Source organism: Paroedura picta, chromosome 7 (genome assembly GCF_049243985.1).
Source record: "Paroedura picta isolate Pp20150507F chromosome 7, Ppicta_v3.0, whole genome shotgun sequence".
NCBI lineage: Eukaryota > Metazoa > Chordata > Lepidosauria > Squamata > Gekkonidae > Paroedura > Paroedura picta.
The window spans coordinates 20,094,544-20,113,745 of record NC_135375.1 but is presented as its reverse complement, the minus strand read 5'-3'; the positions used below and the strand labels follow the sequence as shown (position 1 = coordinate 20,113,745).

The 19,202-nt window shown below is 44.4% G+C and overlaps 1 protein-coding gene across 5 annotated transcripts in view; it reads right to left on the bottom strand.

Annotated features, from left to right (window-relative positions):
• The window catches only part of SPEF2 (sperm flagellar 2), a 110,256-nt gene that overhangs the window by 30,404 nt on the left and 60,650 nt on the right, over positions 1–19,202 (bottom strand). For 3 of the 5 annotated variants that reach the window (XM_077346967.1, XM_077346965.1, XM_077346966.1), the window contains exons 24-30: positions 15,948–16,085; positions 13,541–13,692; positions 12,548–12,737; positions 11,170–11,428; positions 9,785–9,898; positions 8,512–8,650; positions 6,389–6,618 (exon numbers count right to left, since the gene is read on the bottom strand). In XM_077346967.1, coding sequence (XP_077203082.1) covers positions 6,389–6,618; positions 8,512–8,650; positions 9,785–9,898; positions 11,170–11,428; positions 12,548–12,737; positions 13,541–13,692; positions 15,948–16,085 — 1,222 coding nt within the window. Of the gene's footprint in view, positions 1–1,339; positions 1,889–2,174; positions 2,299–2,398; positions 2,608–2,690; positions 2,909–2,999; positions 4,145–6,388; positions 6,619–8,511; positions 8,651–9,784; positions 9,899–10,217; positions 10,930–11,169; positions 11,429–12,547; positions 12,738–13,540; positions 13,693–15,947; positions 16,086–19,202 lie in introns of those variants that run through there. The other 2 variants (XM_077346964.1, XM_077346969.1) reach the window with 2 other exon arrangements.

Sequence of the window (19,202 nt, the reverse complement as noted above, 5' to 3'; positions counted from 1 at the left end):
CAGGTGGCTTTGTTTAAGGTGTCTTGTCTAGAGAAGGCAGGCAGTATCCTTTGAATATATGGGAGAGATGATATTCAGAACTCGTTCTCACCACAAAGATATCTCATTCTCCGTGTAGCTTTCGTAGCCATCTTGCACTTTCAGTTGCATTAAAATAGCCTTTAAAAGTCCATTTCTTCGTTATTTTGTCGATGACAAGAAACTCAGCTTCGTAACTTGAGGTCTGGAGGGCAGGATCTTTATAGCTGCTGCTGATCCAACGCAAACTTCTATGGACCACGTTTGAAGCAATGAATAGTCGGATGCTTCTGAGCAACTTAAATGCTAGAACAGCTGAGACAATCGGAACTCAGGATTGTGCAAAGGGCCCTTTATCAGCCCCTGTGAAAAATTATTTTGCATAACAAATTCCCAGGAGAGTAAAAACTAAGAGGATGTTGTGTAAATTGGTGAGTTGGTAAAAACAGGAAAGACGATTATGTTTTTGGACAGTACCTCTAATTTTCATATTGTTTGGGGGGCCTGCCTGGCCTAGGCTTTACATTTTTGTCTGCTGGTCTACAGTAGGGCATCTGCTTGGCATGCGGAAAGTCCCAAGTTTTATCCCTGGCATCTCCAGGTTAAAGGATCAGGTAATACAGCCTTTCTGAAACTTCTTACCATTGAGAACCCCCTGAAACATCAGGCTTTAAGAAACCCTGGAAGTGATGCCAGCTGGACACACCTTCCGGCCACCAAACGTTTTCACCGGATGTGACATCACCAGGCCACTCCCACAGTGCAGGAAGTGACAACATAGAAATATTTTCAGATGATTTGTGAACAGAACCATACTTGCACTCTGGGCTGGCTATCAGTTTGCTCTTCTAAACCAAAAGGAGCCTGCAGTGGGAACCTGCAGTAACAGAGCCAGGGCAGGCCTATACTTCTCTGTCGCCCCCACCCCCACATGCCAGGAACAGGGCTGGGGCAGGCCTATGGCACTCTGCCCCCCTTTCCCTGCAGTTAAGTTAAACTGAGAGTACTCACATCTTTGGACTCCAGTCGCTACCAGCAAAAATTTGTATGGACAGGGTCCTGCCCTTCCCACCGCCTCCAGGCCCATCACTGGAAATGGGGGGTGGGGGTGGGCAGGTCAACATGACCATATATGGTCATATTACCCAATTATTTTATTTAATTTTCTAAAAAAAAAAACATATTACAAATGAACTAACTCCGACCCAATCAGCAAAACCCTTTAGGGGCGATCACAAAACCCAGACCCTTTAAAGTCACTATCAGTCAGAGTAGAACCAAATTTGTGGCTCAAGTCAAAGCAATGTCATGTGTATTCTGTTTTTGTAATATGAAAGGCCAAGCAGTCCTTACGATCTCCCCCCAGGATCTGTAGCATAAATTGCATTCTCATGATTTAGTTAGCCAGGAACTAATAAACGGTGACATTTTCCCCCTCCCTAGCACACTACTCAATTTGTTTGCGGAGAGAATGGAGACAGCGTTCTCATTCTAATCATTTCCAAAGATGCTTTCCCAATCGGAGTCGGATGAACAATCTGATCTCTCTCGAGTAGCCATCCATTGGCCGCCCTCTCCTTTTCTGTTCCTCTGCCAAGAAACATTCCACAACTGAATGGCCTTCTGCGGATCAAAATTCTTGATATCCGGAGAATTCATCTGGATGATCATGAGGTCAGTCATGCTTTCGAGCATCAGCTTTGGACGCCGCTGCGTCATGGTCAGCTTCATTTGGCAGAAGCCACGAGCCGCCTCATCAGAACCTGCCGGAAGCGTCAAGACCAGATCGACTAATGCCAAGATGTTTGGGTATTTATGAGAGTAATCTGAATTTACTGAATCCCATGTTAACCTTCGGATGTTCGGATATCTAGAAAATACAATTGTGTTGTTGATTAGTCAGATCTTCCCCGCGGGTCTAAAGCATAACATTAAAACACGTTTAGATTTCAATCAATATGTGGGAGATGCCACGGTTTGTTGATAAAGCACGTCTTGTTTGTAGAACAGCTGTAGGTCTGGCATCTACAGTAGAAGATAAGGGGCAGATTTTGCCTGATTCTTTGATGGACTGTTGCCAGTCAGAGTAGACAATACTTAACTAGATGGACCAATGGGTCAGGCTCGACATAAGTTCATGTGAATCTGCTTATTACCTATGATACAGCTCTGCTTTCAGCATGGTCCATTCAGTCTCCACTTCATCAACCTCCACGCCAGCACGTTCCAAGATCGGCTCATAATACTTGGCCAAGACGGACACCTCAATCTCCCCAAATTCTGTAAGGATTTGGAAGTTGCATTAAAAAAAAAATTCCAGAAAGAAAGAAAAAAAATCAAATGTATCCCCACATTCCCGTTGCCTTGACTTTTTCCATACCCTGCATGATTTTGTTGGGCCACAGCTTAAAACTCCCGATAGAGCTTGCTCTCAAAACCTCTTCGCTAGCATCACAAAAGCAATCAGCCAGCTGATGCAAAAGACCGCTTAATAGCTCTGTTCGGACCTCCTTTATATCTCCATCTCCAATTAGCTGGTGTCCATGGAAATTCGTGATGGTCTCCACTAGACGTTCCCTCGGCCCAGACCTGAAAAATACCATATCTGAGAATTGTCCTGTGCATCTCTGATTTTTATAGGAAAATTCAGGCAGCTGTTTAGGATACTCAACCTTGCTCGATACATTTGGAGAGTTTCCTGGGTGGACTGAATGGTTGCGAAAACATCTGCAATGGAAGAATTCTGATCCTGGGCCACGCGAGACAGGATGTTGAGGACGGTAATGACATCCAACAAGAAATGGGAAAACTTAACCACTTCTGTTTTCAGAAGGAGCTTCAAGAGGTCTTTTGCTTTCTGGTGGTCGGGAAAACATGGCTCTTCTTCTATCTGGAAACCAGCAAAAATAATAATTAAACCACTGATTCCCCACCAAAATCCAGTTTTCATTCCCTCCCCCTCCATTTTAAAGAGCATTTACCTTGCTCATGTGTAGGACAATTGCAGGGTACCCTTTAAGCAGAATTTGAAGAGCAGTCTGTAGGCGAAGGAGCCATCGGGAACCACCAGTTCGAGAAGGAATAGCTGGCCTCAGTTTGAGGGCTTCGTAAGCTAGCTTAAGATTGCTTTTATTCAGGGGTGAGTTTTGATAAAAGTAGTACGTATTTCGCAAGAGGCCCATGACAACGGTGTATAGATGAGCGCTCTTCAAGGTTTCCTTGTAGGCCATTTCAAGCCGATGAACCAGGCAATGCACACTCTGAACACGTGGCTGGATTTCTTTCAAAAGTTTCGCCACTCCGTTGTTCTGTCCGACCATGACGTCCGCCCCATGACTCCCAAAGCCAACTAGTTTCCTTGACCAGTCTTGGCTTGGCAGGTGGAGCTGCAGGTTGGTCTGTAATATTTTCAAAATGGCATTTTTCACTGCTGAAGCATCGTACCGGTCTATCGACTGAACCCCGACGATCTGACAGTGGACCTTCCCTTGGTAGGCAAAGCGCACGTAAACAAGGGCAGCTTCCGTGCTCACGAGGTCCGTGACTCCATCACTGATGAGCGAAAAGAACTTGCATTGGTCTAATTTCTCCTTTAAGGCCTTTCGCTCCACTTCTGCAATGAAATGAATGAAGATCCTGGCGGCCTTGTCGTTTCTAAATATGGAGCCGATATCCACCCCCTTCATATCGTCCAGCTTGCACATCCAGTCCAGGTCCGTGAAAGGTCGCCCAGTCTTGGCAATGGCATGGCAGGTTCGGAAGAGGTTCTCGATTCTCCCCAAGGCCGCTTTGCTCATGTTCTTTAATATCTGCTCAGTGGTCGTTGTGTCTGGAGCGGTAGAGCTGGCCGTTTCCATGCACGTCGCCCAAGCGTGAGCTTCACTGCTTTCATGCTCAGTGACCAACTCAATTCGGAAATCATCCGTCCCGGAGCAAAAGTTGTGCGCGGATTCTCCCAAGTCCACGTTATGCTTCCGACATAAAGCGCAGTACATGGTGTCTCTCCCGCTGTCGTGTTTCAGCCACGAGTACTTTGACAGCCATATTTTTGGAAACTCTTTATTTTTCTGCGATGGCTTGGCTGGAGTTACAGTCTTCCTTTTCATTTGCTTCAGAACTGCCAAAGCTATAAATATTTTGGCATTAAAATGGTTTGTTAGCACACTTGCAGCATTTCATTGCCATTTCCCCTCCCTTACCTTGCTTTGCTCCTCATTATATTCAGGAATAATATGAACATGTTGTTTTTATAAAACACAGAATAATACAGATGCACTGGAAAACCAACATGGCAATAAAATATCAGAATTAGACTTATATAGAGTTGTCTCTCTTCAGTTTCAGTAATTCTTTTATTCTTATTTCACACAAGTCCGAAGGCGTTTCGCCTTACAGCTTTTTCAAGGGACGGTTTTTATATTTAAGGACCAACTTCAACTTATTAAGGAATCTCTTGACAGAGTATAATAGCTAAACATAGCTTGTGGCGCTTCAGACTTCTTCACATACATTGAAAGAGGCTTCCTCAAGCATTACATCTAGTTATAGAGAGGGTGGAGGGGGTTAGTTGCCAGGAAGGGCTAAATAGAGTACAGATACATTAAGTAATTGAGCAATAAATACCACTATAATTGAATTACTGCAGTTGGGCATACTTGTTGCTAAAAATGATTGTTTTTTTTCCACCCTACACTTCTGTATCTTGCCCAACTTATGCACCATGGGTGGCCGAGGTTTAAATGGCTGGGACCCCTCCCCTCCCGACCAATCATTGGCCACATAGGGAGGGAATGGGTCAACCTGCCCAAATAAGGGTGGAATTTTTTAAAATTAAAAAACCCTTTCTCCCACCTCTTTGCTCAGAGATGGAAATGGTAGCAGCAGGGTGGGAGGGCTTTCCCAGCTGTCATTTTGAAACCCCCCATGCTGTGGTACCATTGAGGGGCCTTCATGGTACCTGATGGTATTGTGGTTGGGAAACCCTGGTATAGATGATTCTGACATTAGAGCACTTTCAGATTCCTAAATCAAACCTGCTATGCAAGTAAAAGAAGGTAACAGATCTATATTGTCACGTAGAACAGCAAAACCTTAAAAAAATTGAAAACAGAGGATCCAAATCAATGGGATACATATTAGACATCCTTCACACACTTTGTATGGCAATAAACCCTGTTACCGTCAAGTGTATAATTAACAGGCATGTATAACTAACAGGAAATGAAAAGCAGTCCCAGCTTCTTCACAAGTATTCCCAAAAGATCCATGTAGTTCACATTTCCTATTTACATTTTGAGTTAGGTTGGAGACAGATAATTGTTACGAGAATAGAAAGAGCCTCAGAAGAGATTTCGATTCCTATGACACATGCTGTTTTATCCCACTCAACATTTCGCAGGCTTTCCCACAGTTAGAATAAAAGCATTTTACATGCGATTAACGCGGGCTGCTGACATGTGTCACAAGCGACAATACCTCTACGAAACGAAATTAAGATCTCTAAAAGGAAAATTCTCCCAAATCATTGTTTGCTTCTAGCACCTGCTAAAGGTTTCTTCCTGGGGGTGGGGTGGGGAATGAATACACAAGATTTTGACTCTGCTCTTCAACCAAATCCACACTTGCTACTTCAAAAGGATTTTCAATGCTACAACATGGCAATAATGCAATGTGGGGATGCAGCCCTGGCATGCAAAAGAGAAGGGGAGTTTTCAATGCATGTTTCTGAGTTGACTGATACCTATGCAGAAAGATGGGTACGACATTTCAGCTTTTGTGAACTTTGCATGCAATTTCACTTACAGTTTACAGGAAAAAAAATACTGGTATGCACAATTATAGGAAGCCAATATAAAAACAAGGAACCTATCCAATATTCTTGTTCTAACAATATATTCAATTTTAATACATTTTATATATATAAATAATCAACCATAACAGTTTCTAGATAAGTTCTATTTTCAATATTTTCTTCAGTGGTCGAGTCCTCCAATATAAGATTGTTGTAACAATAGTAAAAGTTAGTCAGTAGGAAAAATCCTACAATATTTCCTTAGTGTTTTAATAATATCAATAGGCCGTCGGCTCAAAGGTATCGGGGAATGTTAGTCAAAGACTAACTTTCACTATTGTTACAACAATCTTATATTGGAGGACTCAACCACTGAAGAAGATATTGAAAACGGTAATTATCTAGAAACCAAATTCTTCATTAAAATCATATTCTATTGTGCACCTTCCCCTTTTCAGGTTTTACCATTATAGGAAGCAGCAGTGCTACCTGTAACCATTTTTTAAAAATTAGTAACTTTAAACCACAAGCAGGTAACTAATTCATGTCTGCAAATATGTTAAGGAGGCATCTTCTTACCTTTCGGTGCCACCTGCAGAAACTGCTTATGGAGACTGCTAAGCTGTGAAATTGTTGGCGTACCATTCAATGCGGTCTCTACCGACGGAGGGCGGGGTGGGGGGACGGGGTCTGGGAATACTTTGATGTCGCCATTAATGTAAAACTCTGTCCCTTCTAGAACCAGCTCGTTCTGGATTCTAGTAGATGCTTCAATGTGGTGGCGGGCAACCTCAATTAACTTGTCAACACTGGAAACACATGAAATAAAAGAGATGATGCTTTACGATGCTAAAACCAGAATGTCCTCAGGCTAACGGTTCTTTCATACTTGTAACTGCCAGGACTGTATCTAGGCGCTCTTTCACACATGTGGAATAATGGACTTTCAGTGAACTTTGCAATTTTAGTGGGTGAAAAGGCAAAATCCACTTGCAGACAATGGTTAAAAGTGCATACAAAGTGGATTTAAAGTGCATTAGTTAGTGTGCATGAAAGTATCCCTAGAGTAGAGGTATCTGTGGCCCAGGGCCCCCAAATTCTCATATTTCTACTGCCTACTTTGCCCCAACAGCTGCCCAAAATGCCCTCCTGCTTTCATGGTCAGCACCTGAACCCAAAATTCTCAGCTCCATATCCCACCAGATCACATGGCAATGACCACCTTTATGGAAGAGATACAAGATGAGAAGAAAGAGTATGTGTGTGTGTGTGTGTGTGTCCTGCTTCTCTTTCCTGTATTTCCTGTATATCTCTGGAACTGAACATTCATATTTCATTCTCTGTTTTTTCAACTTCAGGCAGAGATGGAGGCTACCTTCCCACTGAGAACTAAGAAACTTTCTTAGGAAGGGAGTGCTGTGATTTGCTCTGGGGGACATCTGGACCAGGAACACACACACTCTCATGTTACTCTCAGGGAAGGACACATGCACCATGTTGGCAGCACATTGAGGGGGAAGGGAGGAGAGGCAGAAGACCCTTTGGCCACCACGTCAGAAAGGGGAAGACGGACTACCTTTATTAACCCAGACTGAAGCCCTACAAGCCAGTAATGATTGACATGACTCAGCTGTTCAAAAGTGGCTTGGGAGACGGATCATTAAAATGAAACAAAATTTAAAAAAATATTCCCTACATTCACGTCAAATAATTATGAGGCTTCTCCCTGTTATTAATGCTAACAGTGTTTCTATAGCTGATTGTCCCACTTTTTCCTGTGTTCTAATTCTATGCATGAACAGCTTTGGACACAGTTGGTTGAAAAGAGTTTCAGAAGTGTTGATCTATAGTAGAACCGCTAGACTCAAGCCCAGCAACAACTTAAAAGACCAACAAGATTTTCATGATATAAACTTTCGAAAGTCAACACTCCCTTCGTCAGGCACTATCTCATTGGTGGAAAAGTGGACATGAATCTTTTGAAAAATAAATAAATATGAATAGAAACAAAGCGCTGGATCCAATCAACTTCTCTGCTGGTCAACAAGGACTGAGAGGTCCTGTTTAACCACGGAAAAAGGTTACGTTTGGGCTCATGGGACCAGCATGAAGACAAGCCATGTAGGGTGGGGGGGAGGGGCTGCGTAGGAAGTAGGGGAATTGCACAAAATTGCCTGAAAAAGCTCATTGGATCCTACGGCCCTATGTTAGAAATACTGCAATTAAAAGACAATTTCCCACCCCACACACAGACGATTGCTTCTTTATCCTGTTTCTTGGTCAATGCACCTAGCATAGCCTTTTTCAACTTTTTTGCCACTGAGAAACCCCTGAAACGTTCTTGGCGAAATCATGAAGAATATGGTTGGGAAGCATAGCCTTGTACATGCCCCCCCAGGGCCCCTTCCCTTCCCACCCCCTCCAGGACCATCATTGGCTATTTTGAGAGGGGGGGAGCAGGTTGACATGACCACATATAGTCATATCACCCAATAAATGTCTAACAAATTTGTTAAAAATATATTACATTAAATAGCCCTGGAAGGGTTTTCTGAATCAGTGGGAGTTAAATTTATATATTCCCATTCAAGAAACCCTTCCAGGGCCATCAAGAAACCTCGGGGTTTCACAAAACCCTGGTTGAGAAAGCCTAATCTAGCAGGTCCAGCTGCTGCACCCCAACAGAATTAACCCTCCGTTACCTGGACATTTCGGCCAGGTATCTCTCGCCAAGCCATTTTTCCATATTCCTGTACGTCAGTTCGGCTTTCGAGATTAAGTCTTCGATGAAGGTGTGTGCTTTAACCTTCAACAGCTCAAGTCGGGACTTTGCAGCGTCCGCTGTTGAGAAAGTTAGTTTAGAGTAAATCAAAAAATGCAAATAGCATTTTAGGAGCTTGATCACCAAATGTTAGCTCTTTGTTCGTGAAACAGGCATTGCAAACCGCTGAGCCTGCAAACGCTTAGCCATGGCTAAGGATTACAAGTGGAGATTTACAACACAATTATAGATTGGCAATCTATAATTTTCAGTGTTTGCAAAAATGCTAGACTGTGTTTTGGGTTTTAGTGTACACCACCTATTTTCGTCCAAGTTTAGCTATTTGTATTGACTTAAATTTAGCAATGGTGGCAAGAAGGGGATTCTTGTTCCACCGTGTTGATTGTTTTAAAGTCTTTTAATGGGGTTTTAAAGACACTGTGAGCTGCCACGAGCCGCTTAGAGAGTGGCAGGAAATAAATTGAAAAAAAATAATAATGCCATTAAAATATGTAAAGCACGAAAAAAGTGAATGATTAAAAAATTGTAACAAAGGAGAGACAGAATCTGTCCAGTGGCTTAATTAATTATAAGAAGATAAAAAGTCTCTTATCTCATTTATTTCGACTTTGACTCTGCCAATTGACAGAGTCTTTGGCAGAGTCAAAGTCTAAATAAATGAGATAAAGAGACTTTTTATCTTCTTATACTTAATTAAGCCACTGGACAGATTCTGTCTCTCCTTTATTAAAATATGTGGAGGCAGGCCATGGCAAACCACCTCTGTTCATCTCTTGCCATGAAAACTATACGGCAGGGGTAGTCAAACTACAGCCCTCCAGATGTCCATGGACTACAATTCCCAGGAGCCCCTGCCAGCACTCGCTGGCAGGGGCTCCTGGGAATTGTAGTCCATGGACATCTGGAGGGCCGCAGTTTGACTACCCCTGCTCTACGGGGTCACCATAAATGGTCTGCGATCTAGTATTACCTTCCACCATCACGATCATTTCACTGCTTGTTTGGGGGTCTTATAACCTGGACTAAAGGCAACAAACCATGGTTAGCTCTAACCGTGGTTTAATATTACATATATAACAGGTTCAGATAGATATTCTTGAAGCATAAAGAAGATGACTTTCCCGCAAGACTTTTCAGTTTCAGATGGCAAACACAGAATATTTCCCAGGATTATATTAGAGATTATGGTTTACCTTCAAGCTCCAGCGCAGTAAAAAATTCCCGTTTCAACTTCAATTTCAGTTCTTGTTTTTTTAATTCTTCTGGGGACAGAGGAACGGGTGCGGGCTCCACCACTGAGGGAGACTCTGCAAACAAGAGAGAGTAGTTTGCACAGCCCTGAATCTTGATAGACTTTGCCCTGTCTTGTGTGCGTTACTGTGGCATTGGAATACAAGCAGCGAGCACTCGACAACGAATGCTTTAGGATGCTTTGGGCTGATCCTGCGTTGAGCAGGGGGTTGGACTAGATGGCCTGTATGGCCTCTTCCAACTCTATGATTCTGGGTGATTCTGTGAATATTTGGGGCATTTCCCCCAAACAGCTGTTTCGCTCAAGCTTTCACAACCCTAAACATTTCACCATTTCTGAAGTTCCAACATTTCATACTACGGGTTGGATCCTACCTCAAGTTTCAGACGATTCCCCCTTTTCAGGGCAAACCTCCATCTTCCCACTCCAGGCAAAATATCCTTGAGGATGCCCCCCGCCCCAGGAGAACCATTTTAAGGTGAATTTTGGCTTGCAGCAAGTAGGGAGGTGATAAAGGGTGCTTTTGTGGCCAGAAACCCTTTGATTGGCTGGATTTTTAGGTGGGCTTCAAACCTACATGATGCCTGTTTCATGAAGCATATTGGAAGGCATTTCCCACAGGGAGATTCACTGCTCTGCTCCATCAGGGGCTTCCTGCCCTCTTCCACAAGAAAGAAGGGGATTCTCCGTACTGTGTGAGAAGCAGCCCTCTGTTAAAGAGCAGATGTCTTCAGAAAGAAAGCAACCCCCCTGATTTGTTGCACAAGATGTTGGGTGATAGAAGCGATTGTGACGAATGTGGCCGGATGTGCTATAATCTCATCTCTTGAGCAATGGCCCAGCATGATGCACAGCAATTAGGCAGCCTGTTCTTTGATGGGCACCCCTAGAAGAAACTACACCTCCAACTGGCTACGGATCCCTGGCCCTAAAGAGGCATGTCGGAGCTCAACAAGGGCCAGGGCCTTTTCGGTCCTGGCCCCCACCTGGTGGAATGAGCTCCCTGAAGAGATCAGGGCCCTGCCGGAACTTCCACAATTCCGCAGGGCCTGCAAAAGGGAGCTCTTCCACCGGGCATTTGGTGGGGCCGACTGACCCATAAGATGCGCCGTGACCTTGGCTCCATCACAAGCCCTCAGTCCAACCTACCTCACAGGGTTATTGTTGTGAGGAAAGAGTGGCGGAAGGGGAAACGTTGTGATAAGTGATATTTAGGGAGAAGAGAATTTCATAAAAAATAATGAAATAAAATAAGCACGTGTAAATTCCCTCTGTTCTCTGCTCTTCACCCTGTAAAAAAAAACAAAACATTTGCTCCTCACTTACCTTTCTTTTTCCCCTTCCTGCTGTCTTTGCTTTCCTTCCTTCCCTTGGTGTCTTTTCCGCCTTTCCCACCTTTTCCTTCCTTTCCGCCTTTCCCCTCCTTGGCCTCCTTTCCGCCTTTCCCGCCTTTCCCCCCTTTGCCTTCTTTTCCACCTTTGCCAGCAGCTGCTTGGGAAGATTTCTGGTGTTCCTTCTCTTTTATTTCTTGTTGCAGGCGCTCCTTTTCCTCCTCGGCCTCTTTGGCTTGCATTTCAATATTGACCTTAATGTTGACAGTTGTGGTTGGTTTATTTTTGCTCAGGGAGGCTTGCGCCCATCGAAAATACAATGCAAGTATATAATCGCACACGTTTAAAATGTAAAGCCATTCAATTGAAGATACATTATTATGAGTTTGGGGTGACTGTGGGTGGGCAAGTAGTAGTGAGTTTCCTGCATTCTGCAGGGGGTTGAACTAGATCAGGGGTAGTCAACCTGTGGTCCTGCAGATGTCCATGGACTACAATTCCCATGAGCCCCTGCCAGCAAACGCTGGCAGGGGCTCGTGGGAATTGTAGTCCATGGACATCTGCAGGACCACAGGTTGACTACCCCTGAACTAGATGACTCTGGAGGTCCCTTGATTCTACGATTCTGTTTAAACAATAACTAATGCCCATCTGCATGACTTGTCTCCTATACTAATGAAAAGAAGAGATCATGGGCATGATCTTCAGTGTCTTTGTTTGAAGAAGAGTTGGTTTTTATACCCGGCTTTTCCCTACCCAAAGGAGTCTCAAAGCGGCTTACAATCGCCTTCCCTTCTTTTCCCTAAAATATAGGTCGGTGGGACTGAATGAGCTTTGACCAGACTGCTCTGTGAGAACAGCACTATCAGGGCTGTGATGAGCCCAAGGTCACCTAGCTGGCTGCATGTAGAGGAACTTGCCAGATTCGAAGCTGCTGAATTCACCAGTGCACCACATTTGGGTGAGTTTGGGGAGGGAGGACACCAATGTTTGATGTTATCATAAGGTCTCAACCGCAGGGCTGGAGGAACTGCTCTGCTTTACAAGCCCTGCTGATCTTAGGAGAAGCACCAGGAATGGGAAGGTGACCGTTTTATGGATCGACATAAAAAATGTTAGAAAGAAGAAAACGGGTATCATCAATATGCCTGTACTGGTGGTATTTATCGGCTGCAGTTCCTTTGGCAGTTTGCCGGAGAGCTACCACCATCCACAACTGAATGAGGAGAGGGAACTAAGAACACAAGCACCCTGCTGGATCAGGCCAGTGGTCCACATAGTCCGGCACCCTGTCTCACGTAGTGGCCAAAAATTAGAATGAGTAAAGGAGCAGCCGGGACTTGAGTTCTCTAAGTAACCCAGATTTTCCTTACCATGTTGGATATTGTCATGATGGCATTGTGGCACGTCTCAGAGACCAGTTTCTCATCATAACTGAAATTGAACAAGGCACTTTCGGTAGCCTGATAATCCTCCTTTGCGCTCTTCACTGGAAATGCTTTGGTTTTTTGCTTGGTAAGTACGATGTCTGGAGAAGGACATCTGTGAGTTAATAAAGGGAGTCTAAAAAGAGACCGAGAGAGAGAGATGGACAAAAGAACAACCTTAGTCTTACATTTCTCACAAGGAGCATGGTTCCATACATTGTGAAAGTATCCTAAGGCAAGGGTAGTCAACCTGTGGTCCTCCAGATGTCCATGGACTACAATTCCCATGAGCCCCTGCCAGCATTTGCGAGCTGAACTAGATGGTCTGTCTGGCCCCTTCCAATTCTGATTCTGTGATTCTAAGTCACTGGGCTTAGAAGGATATAAAGACTGCATCGTTATTGTCACTTGGACCAAGCAGGATACTCACAACCAGGTAGTTTGCCAGTCCCCTCGCTCGGGGTGAGGGTAGGGGATTCCCCCACCTGTTTTTCTGCTGCTGCTATAAGTGGGAGAAACTTTAAAAAAATAGCAATCAGGCCAATGAGGAGACACTGCTTTGTGTGTGTATGTGTGGGGGGGCGTCAGAAGGAATGCCAGGCCTTTCTGGGAATTGCCAAATAGTCTATGGTTTTACCATATCGTTTTTGGTGATTCCCATGGAGGTGAAATGTCTCTTCTGGGTTTTTCCCAGGATGCGATCCCTGCCCCCCTGGTCTTCCACTGGGCCTGGCAACTCTACTAGAAAATGGTACCCACCATTCTGCTGTATATTTAAGCTCCAGTTTTATAAACCCCAAGACTTATTTACCTACAGCTGCCATTTTTTAAAATTTCTTCCAGGAGACATCCTACACATGCAATGACATTCCCTGTCAATCTGCCCCAAGCGGGCATGCATATTTAGTACTTTTTGCAAGGTTACAATTCTGACTGTACGTTTTAAGCTTGCCCTCTTCGTCTCCGTGAGCCAGATCCAACAGGGCTATTCGAGTAAACTCTGTATTCGTCTCCAAGGGGATTTTGCCTTCCATTCCTCTGTAATAGTCATGCAACAGTCTCTTGGTATCTTGGAAACGGTCCACTTCATACTGTACACATACAGGGGAAGGTTAATTTTTTAAAAGATCAATTATGTTTTCATGCCACATCTTAACAGTCTGTACACAAAGCAACTCAATTTTAATAATGAACATTCAATAAATCATAAAATGTCAGCATATCGTCAAGCTATGTTATGGAATGCAATGAATACAATTCTCCCAGCCCTTAAATAATTTCAGGATCCAACCATCTAAGGTACAAAGTAGGGCGAGTGCCTAGTGTGAGTGAGTTGGCTCCTGTTGTTTCTAAAAGCAGAAACCACATTTTTCTCCCTGGTTTTAAGCTTATAATGTTTAGTGTTTTAGAAGCATGGTGACAACATCCCACCAAATGTGGGGCTACTCAATATTTTAAGGGAGACGTAAGGAGGATATATGGGACAAAACGCATAAAGTTTATACCACCTAGTTTGTGCCTGACTCACTCCAAGATCAACCAAAAGTATTCCTTTAGTGGACATACTGGTTCAGATGGACATGTTGGTTCAAAGCACAATCCAACCACCAAAAACTTACATGACTTTTGCTCTTAATTGTAGTGTCAGTGAGCAACATCAGAGCAACTAGGTGACCCATAGCTATGGCTCTCCTCCCTTTAACCTAGACCCATCCTCAGGCTGCGTTTCAGAAAGTTTCGTTAAATGATCAAGCAGGATTCACACTTTTCTTCCTCCCTGCTCTCCTGCAGTTTGTCTTAAGCATGGTCATGCACCAACCCTAACCCTGGGTAATGCTACCCAGGATTGGCTACTAAATTCACTTATGGGTAAGAACCTTGGGTAAGAACCAAGCTCAGCCAAAATTGGCGCTATAAACAGCCATGATTAACACTGGTGAAGGGTGAGGAAGGAAGATGTTGTGAGAGGGAACTGCTAAAGGGTAGCAATGTCCTGGGACCAGAGTCCCTACTTAAGGGACTAGTGAAGTCAGAGTACGTTTTATTGGCCTAGAAGGACGAGCAGTAAGAGACATCCACAAAATCCCTATAGAAGGTCACTGTTTGAAGCAATCAAACCATCCTGCAAGCCATTGTGTCACACCTTTGAGTAGCCATCTAAAATACACTTGCAAAGAGATCATTTTACAAGCATCTTATGAACTCAAGTGGATTTCGGTAAGATTAACCCCTTTAAGAATGCAGCCAAGAAACATTATGCACCTGCCACGCTTTGATTTATTATTAGAACAGAAGCCTCTGAATTTTCTAACTGAAAGCAGCGCACACACAAACCCCGGTGCTGTATATTCATGGGAAAATTCACAAAACCACAGTCACAAAAGGAAGAAAAACCAACGAAGAGTAAGAATCCAGTTGTGTAGAATAACCACCAACCCAAAGGCCGAAAGCTGCCACTCAGCATCAGACCCAGCTCCTCACAAATCAAGAAGCCAGAAGGAAGAAGAAGAGTTGGAAGAGGACAAAGTTAGCCAAAGTCAAAGCAAGGTAATGCTGATGTGACAGCAACAGGCCGTCCGGGTGCCATTCTATGAACACGGTTACCTGTCCATGCACAAACTCAGGTATCTGTTCTACAGCAGTCAATCTTTCATAAGGAGACTGTGTTTCTCCCCAGCTTTTTGAGCCACTATGAAAAACTGAAACATCTGAAGAAATCAGGGAACTACAATAATGGGTTTGTGTGAGGATGCGCCTCCCGATTATGATTGTGGATTCCAGTATGAGGCATCCAATGTGGCCTAGCACCCCAAAACCAAGGTTTTCACATTACTGTTCCAAGACAGACATTATTTGTCATTGGCCTGATTTTGAGAAAAGCAGATTTCCTTCCGTTAATGATTACTGTCGTTCTGAACGGTGTCACTCCCCCACCCCCACTGCCCTTTTTCTGCCTTGTGATCTTACTCGGAGGTTTTTAAAATGTTCTAAGATGAGCGCTATAGCGCTAAACCAATATAGCCCTTCTGTGCTATAGCAACACCACTGGGATGACATGACTCCAGGCTCAACTGAGAACATCTTCTTTAAACATCCATGGTAAAAAACAAACAAAACCGTAAATTGTGCATTCATGTTACTATGTGTATTTTCTTTGAGTATTTATTTGAGTTGTGCTTGTTTGTATTTGTATGTGTGTGGGGGGAGGGTAATCTGTAAAAAATACAAACACAGTTTGAAAATGGCCGACAGGACGTCAATTGCCTAGCTGTTTAGAGCTTCAGGACCAGGGTGCCCCATAAAATCAAACTTTCAAAACATTTAGCCACTGATAATGTTATCAGACCTGCATTAGTGAAAGGATGTGATTAACCAGAAGCCCCATCCGGTCTGGCAGCCAGCCGTCATTCATGAGATCACTGCGCTCTTGCTCAGCTTCATCCCTTCTGTTTTCGCAAATATCCCACAGGCGATCTCTCAGGTCCTAAAAAACAACGGAACAAGGGAGCCGACAGGTCAAAAACGCCTTGCCGCAAATCAAACTGAAGGACAGATGCACATTAAACAGCGTTCTGGTGCTTAGGGGGCAGTAGACACAGAAGCCTCAATAGGAGCAGGTGCCAGTACTGGCAACCAGGGCAATACAGCAGCAGCAGGGCAATACAGCAGCAACTAGGGCAATTCCAGCTCTAAGGGCTGTTCTTCCAGCAAGATCCTAACCCTGCTGCTTTTCTTTCCTGATTTGTCCTTCCAGGAAAGTGAGCAAACACCAGCAGCCATCTCTCCTGGAAGGAAGCATGGCGACAGGGACTCTCCTACAACAGCTGCCTGTATTAGCTGTTGGAAGAAGCTTGGCCCATCTGAAGGCTGCTATATGAATCAGAATTTATAGGGACGATTTTATCACTGCTTCCTTCATAGGTGCCTTGCATAGCCAACAGGTGTTTAATATGGAAGAGAAATGAGGCGAGTTATTGGTTGTTAAGCCCTGTCCAGGATAGCTCAGGTTAGTCTGCTCTCATCAGATCTCAGAAGTAGTGTCAGCCCTTCCTGGCCACTATTAGGATGGGAGACCACCAAGGAACACCAGAGTCATGCTAAGGAGGCAAGCAATGGCAAGCCACCTCTGAACATCTCTTGCCTTGAAAACCATAAATCAGCTGAGCCTTGGTGGCAGTTTCTACCCCATTGTTTGAGCCTATTAGGTATTAGAGTTGCTATCATTGTCCCCTGTACCATTTACTGCACAGAGAAGTCTAGGTCACGGGGTATCACCAGTGGAAAACAAGAGCACTGCACAAAGACATCTGCAGAGCAAGCAGCTCCAGATGATGCAGTTGAGTCAAACCATAAGCTACATGGAAAGATAGCAAGGCAAAGACCTGCACATGACCACTTCCCTGAGAATCCCTAGGCTTTTTCCTGGGGCAGCCATCTTGCAAAAAGCCAACTTCGAAAACAGGTTGAATCTGTGCTTGGTGGTTCAACCATGATTCTTGGGCAGCTGCCTAACTCTGGAGTCCATTCACAAGTCTCAATTCTATCTAGACCTCTGACGAGCAGCAAGTGCAAAAAAGCCACCAAGTAGGAAGAGAACAGAGACCATGTACAGTGAAGACTCATTTTTGTCTGGCAGAAGAGCATATAAACAATGATCGTATTCGCTGCCATGTATGGAGTTTAGAATGCATAACTGAAGGGTGGCTATTACACTGGTGCTGGAGCAGGTAAAAGTACGTTTCCACCCCATCACCTTCCTCCTGTGCCAGTCCTGTTGGGCTGCATGAGTTCCAGAGGCAGCACCTTTGCAGCTGGGCTGAGTGGTGGTGGTACCAGAATGGGAGACACATACCATGCTCCCCTCCCCCACCAATCTGGTGGCCCAAGCAGTTGCTTGGATCATTTGGGCAGTGAAGCAGGACCTACATTAGTACCATATAAATATGAGAATGTCACAATCATAGACCTTCTCAGACTTATCTGGGACACTCTGTAACAACCCAGTAAGGACTTCTACCTCTTTATGTGAAAACATCTTTTATTTGCTTCCTAATGCATGAGTAGGTCGGACAGCTACTTAACCACATCTTGATTAAAAATCTGGTTGGGATGGCAGTGAGCAGATAACATGGCCCCATGGTCCCATCTGGCCAATGGGCCACCAGTTTATCCTATAGCACTTGAATGGGAGGGGATATGATTTAGTGGGGGACCAACATTTTCCATGCTGAAGGTCCCAGGTTCCATCGCCAGCATTTCCAGGTTTAGGTTGTAGGGGATATGAAAGACCTGAGAGCTGCTGCAGATCAAAGTAGTCCGTATGGATCTCGCTTGACCAACAGGACTCAGCAGAAGGTGCCTTCGAGTCTGTTTTAAAATGGCTCTCAATCTCAATAGTTTATGCTGGGAAACAATACTACAAAAACAGATACCTACCACCACAACATGCCACAAAACTGAACATCAAGCATTTCTCCCTAGATGGTCTGACTCACTTTGCCGCTAGAGAAGGAGGATATCATAAATTTCCCATCTCTATTGACTTGAGCAGGTGTTGTGGTCAGCAGCCACATTAGCTGTGTGCCTCCAGAGATAAGCTTTGCGCTTGTCATGATGCAGGCGGGATTCTAAGCCTTTTCTCTCTCACCTTGCTCTTGTTTTTGGCTTGTGCTTATGCTGTATTCTTACTCTGAGAAGTGCATACAAATATAAAGTATAAAGTGCATACTATAAAGCAAGGCGGGTTCTCCATGCACAGGGCTAGCCAATGACACAAGCCAGCCAAACCCTCTCCAGGTAGCCTTGCACTCATTCTACACGCAATAGATTGCAATTAAACAGTGTTCTGGTTTCTAGATTGAGTAGACGTGTTAAGCTGCTATCGCTGCACAGAGATTTCCATTATGGGATGGAAGATAAGCTGCGTTGGCTGCTGCATCCATTGTATGGTTGACTCCGCCTCTTGAGGCAGCCATTTTATGCAGCCATTTTATGCCCATGCCTATCACAATGTCACAGAATTTCAAAGAAGTCCAGCAGCTCAAAAAGGCAGGGGATCCCTGCCACAAATTATAGGTTGCTGCTACACCTAAACAGGTAACTTATGCTAGCTGGACCTTAGAGAGATTCAGGGGGGAAGCCATGTGGGTCTGAAGCAGCAAAACAAAGTCTGAGTCCAGGGGCATCTTTAAGACACACAAAGTTTTGTTCAAAATATAAGCTTTCGTGCCACTGAACTCATATCTTGATCATTTTAGCTCTCAGAAGCTAAGCTGGGTCAGCCCTGGTTAGTACTTGATCGGGGAAACACCAAGGATGTCCAGGGTTGCTATGCTGAGGAAGGCAAACCAACTCTGCAGGTCTCTTCCCTTGAAAACCCTACTGAAAGCGACCCCATCAGTTGGCTTTGACTGGACAGCACTTTCCATCACCAAAGCATCATGTATATTTCCAGTGCTGCACAAATCAGGAGCATTCACTATGGGGGATATTGGGAACAGTTGTATTCTATATCAGCTTGGTGGACACCAGTTTGGTGTAGTGGTTAGGAGTGCAGACTTCCAATCTGGCGAGCTGGGTTTGATTCCCCGCTCCCCCATGT